Source organism: Hydra vulgaris, chromosome 07 (assembly GCF_038396675.1).
Source record: "Hydra vulgaris chromosome 07, alternate assembly HydraT2T_AEP".
NCBI lineage: Eukaryota > Metazoa > Cnidaria > Hydrozoa > Anthoathecata > Hydridae > Hydra > Hydra vulgaris.
The window spans coordinates 24,866,044-24,873,880 of NC_088926.1; the positions used below are offsets into that span (position 1 = coordinate 24,866,044).

Here is a 7,837-nt window from a genome sequence, read left to right on the forward strand (position 1 = left end):
AGTAAACTGTAGAGTTTACATAATTTAACACTTACATTTGGTAGAAATGAATTGGTTGAAAACCCAGCTGCATTTTTAATCAATCATTGAATCCATTTTTTTCTGTTAAATGTTTTTACAGACAAAGTTATTCACAAATTGTATAAACTAATCAAGTCAACACACAATAGTAATAATTACAATAGATACGTATGCTATTACCTTTAAGTATACATAGTTACAGTTAAGAACATGTTTTTTCAATTTTAAGATAATAATTTTACTTTTAGTATATATTTTCCAAATTTGTGTCAAAGTAAAATTATAAATTAAGCTTAAAGTACAATTTGTAAAATATTATATATTAAATAATCTAACTGCTATTTTTATACTAATATTGTATTCTATGCCTAAAGATATTACTATCTAATGTTGTTTAGTTAAACTTAGTTTGTAATAGAATTGTCATAGTTTTACCCAATTTATGCATAAAATATACAAAAATAATTTTTTGTTGTAGTGTCCTCAAAGATCAATGTATTGCCAGATGACTTTGATTTGATGTTTTCTGACATGGTGTTAGAAGATGAGATGATAGTTGCTCTTCCTAATCCATGTGAAATCGTTGTCAAGGTTATTGGTAAAAATTTACTATAAGTTAGTCTAAAATCATTATGTCCGGTTTTTTCTAATTATTTTAAAAGTTTGTTCTAAACTAATATTATTATTATTTACTTATGCTTATCTTATGTTTAATATATGATAATTATATTTCATGTTTTTCAGAATCAGACCCATCATTCCAAAGAATATCATACGAACCGACATTTCTTCAAATGTTAAACTCTGTTCCAATTTATAGCCAAGAAAATTCTCCTGGTACAAGTAAAAGCTCGCCACAATCATCGTTTATTTTGCAGCCACAAAGTATGAAAGTCCAAGCTACTGTCCAGTCTCCACTTTCTCTAGAGATTGGAGTTAAGGTATGTAGTTGTGGATTTATGTCGGAAAATAATGCACGTATGGACAGACATTTAGGTATAAGTTCAATATGTAAAATTGTTTGTAAAATTTGTAATGCCTCATTTAAATCAACAAGAGGAGTATCAAGGCACATTTGCAAAAAAAATGAAAAAGCAGTTTTACCTTTTCCCAAGATAAAAATACACTCGCAAACAACATTAGCAATTAAACTATGTGGTCAGTTGAGAGTGCCTTCAACAACTGTCAATACAATATTTAGTATTTCCGCCAATATGTTACTTAATATTCGGAAGTTAATAAAAGAAGAGCATTTTCATACTTTTGACAAGTATTTTTTACAAGTGGATATCCTTAGTAATAAATATCAAAGAGAAAAATTTTTAAATGATTTGTTTGACATTTTGAAAATAAATGAAGTTTTGTTTGCTAGTGGCAAAGGTTATAATTTTTTACTATTTGACATTATTAATTTTCTTTTGCAAATTGATGAGTTTGTAGAGCTTTTAAGTAGGAAAGATGCTGAATCAAAATATCGTACAGATTTCTCTACTCACAAGCCATTAGAATTTTCTCTTAGTTTATATTGTGACAATATAGAATTAGCTAACCCTATTGGCAAACACAGAAAACTTCATAAACTAACTATTTTCTATGTTCAATTTTATTCCTTGCCATCATATATGCGTTTTACGTTAATATCAGTTTTTCCACTTGCAGTTGTGCCTGTAAAGTTATTTAAGTCTAATAAAAAAAGGGCTTATTTTCAGTACTTAGAAGATTTTAATAATTCCTGTAATCTTTTGAATAATGGTGTTACTTTTAATTCAACGATTGGTTGTGTAAAACTATTTTTAAAATTTGTTATATATTTGGGAGATACATTAGCTTCAAATCACATTTGTGGATTTAAAACCAGCTTTGCACCAAATGTATTTAGATGCTGTCGTACATGTCTTACCACAAATATACAAATGTCATCAATTTACAGAGAAGATTTGTGTATGTTACGTACTCAAGCAAACCACCATCAACATATCAAAGATCTCAAGAGTGTGACAAGTAAAAAATCTAAACTCTATTGGTCAAGATTTTATGGCATAAATTATGAGAGTGCACTTTTATTAATCACCGCTTTTGATATTATTGAAAACGCACCACACGATCCTATGCACATTTTGCTTGAAGGACTAGTGCCCCATGAACTATGTCTTCTGCTGCGATTGCATATTTGTGAAAAACGTATATACTCATTAGCTGCACTTAATAGTTTTATTATTCAGTTTCCTTATTCATACTCTGAAGGCAGAGATAAGCCCAATATTTGTCCAACTACCTTTGATATTTCAGGGTCTCAAACATCTGCTCAAATTTTGATTCTTGCTCGTATCATTCCACTTTTTATTGGACAATACAGCAATTCCGATGATCCTCATTATGTTAATTTTCTTGATCTTTTACAAATCCTTCAACTTACTTTGTCACCAATAACTACAAATAGAACTATTTTGGATTTAGAAACTCTTATTGAAAAGCATTACAAATCATTTTCTTTATTGTGGCCAAAAAATCTGATACCAAAACATCATTTTTTACTTCATTTTGTTGGACAAATGCATCGATTTGGTCCACTAAAAAATCAATTTTGTATGAATTTTGAAGCAAAGCACAATAAAATAAAAAGTGTACGCTTGCATAACTTTAAAAACATTGCCATGATAATGGTCAACTGATACCTTATCCTTTTACGGCAAAGACTAAACATTTAAAAAAAAGATTGTTGTTGGTTCAATTGTATACCAAGTTGGTGATATTATTTCGACAATTGATGATTCTTATCAATTTTATAAGATCACTGACCTTCAACCTAGTTGCGTAAAAGTTTGTATAATGACAATTGACAGCTACATACCTCATAAACTGGCTTTTCATGTTAGAAGTACTAATATGTTTAAATCAATTATTTTAGAAAATCTCCAAATTCCGTGGCCATTGACAAAATTTACTGTAGATGGCACAATATTAGTTGTGCCTAGGTCAAAATATTGTCTCATAGTTTCTTAATTACAATAAATATTTTGAATATGAATATATTTTGTATATTTGTTGGTGTTTTTTTAAGAAAGATTTGTAGTTATTTTGTTCATTTATATATAAGCGTATTAATGCATGCAGAATATATACTTGCTAAAGTATCTAAACAATAGAATGTTTATATATATATATATATATATATATATATATATATATATATATATATATATATATATATATATATGTATATATATATATATATATATATATATATATATATATATATACATATATGTATATATATATATATATATATATATTATAATATATAATTTTTTAATACTAGTTATCGATTGATTTAATCAATAACTTTAAATTAATTATATTTAATTTAAATTAATTTAAATTAAATTAATCGATTAATTTGTTAAAGTTTAATCGTTATTCGATTAATTCAAAATACCGAATAATCTACCACCCCTAGTTGAAGCAATGTTTTACAACCGGATGCCCTTCCTGGCGTTAATATGAAGCAGGTTGCACAGGATTACATGTTACCAGTAGCAGGTTAACCTGACTTGACGTAAGGATAACCTGACCTGACCTATATATATATAACACACACACACACACACACACACACAGATATATATATACATATATATATATATATATATATATATATATATATATATATATATATATATGTATATATATATATATACATATATATATATATATATATTTTTTTTTTTTAATATATATATATATATATATATATATATATATATATAATATATATATATATATATATAATATATATATATATATATATAATATATATATATATATATTTAATTTTTTATTTTTTGGAAAAACTAGTTACCTATTTTTTCGATGGACTGCACCATTTATTTAAATGGTTTGGTGCCTTGCCGCAAGCATACCTTTAAAGATATTGGTAGTGAATTAGCACATCATCTCCAAAGGTGTCTCCCTGAGGGAACCCCTTCCATTAGAAAGAAGTTTTATTGTCGTGTTACTGTCCTTTTGAAAGAGTCATATCCAAACTGTACTTTTGGAGAAGAGGGTGCAGTAAGTTTGAATTATTATTTAATGTTTATTTTAAAATATTTCACACACAAACCAATGGCTCACTATAAATTCTTCAAAATGTTTAGTTAAACATAAGTTACGTCATTATCCTAAATAGGGTAAATTTAAATCCAACATCTAGGTCAAGATAAAGATCTAGATTTAAAAAATCTTGAATTAAAATTCTTTATACATGTCACATTCATGTGTTGCACAAGATTTTTAGTTTTATATTTTGTTTTTCAGGGTGGTGTTGTAAAACGTGTTTCGAATGTTATTCGTAAGCGACGTGAGCGAAAAATCAAAAGTTTGGCAGAGTCTAAGAATGCAAACAGAATGCCTAATATCTCTGGAATAAACGATGCCTCATTTGATGATGATATACAAGTAATACTTCATAAAATTTTAAACTAAATATCATTTTTTATCAATATTTTTTATAATAATAAAAATATATTTTATATTTTTAGTAATTACAGTAACAATCTAGTTATAAGAGTTATTGCAATGTTTTCCAAAGGTGCAAAGAGTTCCAGATTTAGATAAGCGCATATTCCTCACTAAACACATCCGTTGTTTAGTGAGGAATATGCGCTGTTCTCTGCCGTATTTAGAGCACAAAGATCATCTATTCCATCTCGAGATCGTAAGAAAACAATAACTATACTTTTGTCACATGTATCATTGATTGTTATATGTGTGCTACAATGTAGGACATATATAGCACTGCTACATATATTTTTAGATCATGGACGAGTTCGAAAGAATGAACATTATAAAAAGAGAAACAGCATTAGATAAGCTGATGCAAGTCGTTGATAAATTGTATCCTGGTATGCCTATTGCACCTGCCCTGATTAAATTTCACAACAGCACTACCAGAAGAGGGGTGCTGTGCCCAGTTGTTATTGATGGTGTAAGTTTAACGAAAAGTTGTTTAATTTTGTTTTTTTAATTATATATTTTTTAATAATATTAATTAAGAAAGATAAAAAGATTAAGATAATGATTTTCTTTTTTACAAAATGTTTAGGCTGAAGATATTATTTTTTCTCCTGGGCCTCGACTCATCTTAGCCGAAAATGTAAAAATTGTCGACAAAGTAAATATTATTGCAATAGGACAACGCCATAATGATGCACTACACGTCCTTCAACTTCTGGCATATTATTATATAATGGACCTATCGTACCCAAGGTCGTTTGGAGGAGTTTTAGGGCTACTGCAGCATTATGTCTTGCAACTACCATTTGATTGCACGAATAAGCTTTGGCTCAAAAAATGTAAAATCTTGTGAAATCTGTTGCTGTGGTATATTGACACTTTATATTGACTGAACCATGAAAATTTATTCGTTTATATATAAGCAAATATATTTGATGGCTTGTTTTAAAACAAATAAAATATAGTTTTTATCGTTTCTTAGGTCTTCTTATTTGTTTAAGTATGGCGTGACATTTAATTTTTAATTTGTCACGCGACATCTAAAACACTATCGTGTCGCATGTCACCAAGCCCGATTTTTCACGCCACATTTAATTTATCTAAATGTGGCGTGAAAACTCGGGCTTTGCGACATGCGACACGATAGTGTTTTAGATGTCGCGTGAGAAATTAAATGTCACGCCATACTTAATTTTAAACAGTCGCGTGACAACTATAATTATAAATGTCACGCTAAACTTAATATTTGAATGTCGCGTGACAACTACGATTATAAATGTCGCGTGAAAAATCGGGCTTCGTGACATGGGAGTTTTATTAGACAATTTTGCGTGACATTTTTTACAGTGTAAACATTACGACTTTGTAGCAATGTTTCGCTAGCTACATTTTGTAATTTTGTAGCTAGCTACAAAATATCTACAAATCTATAGATGGTTGATTGCTACATGTTAAAATTTTTTAGACAACGATTTTATTACAATATGACGCTTGCAACAATACCCAGTGGGTCTTTTGCTTATTAAGATAGCTGTCCTCGTGGCCAAATCGCTGTCTTAACCTTTACGAATATCGATAGCTTTTCTCTAACTTAAAAAAGCTAGCGATCCTCCAGGCCAAATCGCTGTCTTTACCGTAACAATTATAGCTAGCTATTCGCTAGCCGATTTCCCACCGGGAGCATTGTTTGATGTTTTTACTATAATTGTCATTCGAGTAGTTTGTTGCAACGTTGTTCTCGTATTTGACGTTAATTACAATAATTAAAGTTTATATTACATATTTAAAGTATAAACAACATTCCTTTGTCTCTATACTTTTTTTAAGTATACCGCAAAAATAATAGATTAATAAAATTTTTTATTAGTTTAATATTAATTTAATAGTTCAAAAGCTTATTTCACTTGAATTATATATTTTTAAATTATATAATTAGTAAAATAAAAATTAAAAAAATTGTCTTCAAGTTTTAATTAGTTTTTAAATTGAAATACTTGCAAGTGTGCCAAAAAAATGCTTCGCATTACATCCGGTACCATTTCTTCAATATTTCATTGTTGAAGATCCAGAAAGCAGTTAGCACGTCATTCATTTAGACTAATAACATAATAACATAATAAATGGCATAATAATATATAAACAATAATAACATAATAACATAATAAATGACATAATAATATATAAACAATAAATAATAAGACATAATAACATAATAAATGAATTCCGCATAACCACGGGCGCATATGCGACAAAATAACAATCATAAGATAAAATCAATGGATTGAAAGCAAATATAAATATAATTACAAGAGCAAAAACAAAGCTAGAGAAATTGAGAAAGAAGTTAAATTTTTTTGGAAAATATCGAGATTCTGAAACTATATTTAATTAAACATATTGTCTTCACTGTGTACCAATTATATCGCACATCAATCGCACATCAATCGTTTATATATATATATATATATATATATATATATATATATATATATATATATATATATATATATATATATATATATATATATATATATATATATATGTATATATATATATATATATATATATATATATATATATATATATATATATATATATATATATATATATATATATATATATATATATATATATATATATATATATATATATATATATAATGTAAAGGTATATCAATCGTTTATAATACAATAATACGTATAATACAAAGGTATATCAATCGTTTTAAATTTTATTGTCTTTGTAAAGAAAACCAAAATAAAATACTTAACTTCTAGTAATAAAACAAAAATGTTTTAAAATTACTAAAAGTGTAAGTGTACTTTAAAGTTGTATGTAAAAGTGACTATTATGTGAATTTACATACGTTGTTAACTACCTTATGTAAAAGCTACTGACAACATTCACTCCATTTATCATATACATCTAAAGTATTCTGTCAGACTGTAAACCAACTATTGATTCTACTATTCACTAACACCAAGGAATGAACATGTAAACAATGTTTAAAAATCACATCATAATGGGCGCGGGACGTATTTTAAACGTCTTTTGAAAGTTTAGCTCGTGTTTGAACGTTTTGAACGTATTTTGAACGTTCAAAAGACGTCTTTTTTAGGTCCCGTGCCCACTGGGATTTTCCCTACGAATATTGAACAGTATATGGGCCCTCCCTTTAACGACTCTGATCTTTGTAAGATGAATTGTTTAAATTGGTTTTTCAGTTTTATATACCCCGCATATAAACCCTTAATATATATTTTTCATTTTTTGCTATATAGTTAAAAGAAAATGCAAGATTGAT

General features: G+C 27.4%; 1 protein-coding gene across 3 annotated transcripts; it reads left to right on the forward strand.

Moving 5' to 3' along the window:
* The first annotated feature begins 409 nt into the window (after positions 1-409).
* Positions 410-5,509, forward strand: LOC136082365 (uncharacterized). Of its 3 annotated transcripts, XM_065801449.1 has the most exons (7): positions 410-619; positions 766-962; positions 3,877-4,089; positions 4,336-4,476; positions 4,560-4,735; positions 4,835-5,005; positions 5,123-5,509. In XM_065801449.1, exons 1-5 carry the CDS (start codon positions 541-543, stop codon positions 4,560-4,562), a joined length of 633 nt encoding a protein of 210 aa, XP_065657521.1. In that variant the 5' UTR covers positions 410-540; the 3' UTR covers positions 4,563-4,735; positions 4,835-5,005; positions 5,123-5,509. The 3 variants fall into 3 exon arrangements, with proteins under 3 accessions (XP_065657521.1, XP_065657520.1, XP_065657519.1); XM_065801448.1 differs by lacking the exons at positions 4,560-4,735; positions 4,835-5,005; positions 5,123-5,509 and having other exon boundaries at positions 4,336-4,528; XM_065801447.1 differs by lacking the exons at positions 3,877-4,089; positions 4,336-4,476; positions 4,560-4,735; positions 4,835-5,005; positions 5,123-5,509 and having other exon boundaries at positions 766-2,809.
* Positions 5,510-7,837: the final 2,328 nt, after the last annotated feature.

Excerpts from the sequence above, each read along its gene's own strand:
- LOC136082365 (XM_065801447.1), top strand. The coding sequence starts at position 541 with ATGTTTTCTGACATGGTGTTAGAAGATGAGATGATAGTTGCTCTTCCT. Across the intron at positions 620-765 it reads AATCGTTGTCAAGGTTATTG|AATCAGACCCATCATTCCAA; the intron begins GTAAAAATTTAC and ends CATGTTTTTCAG.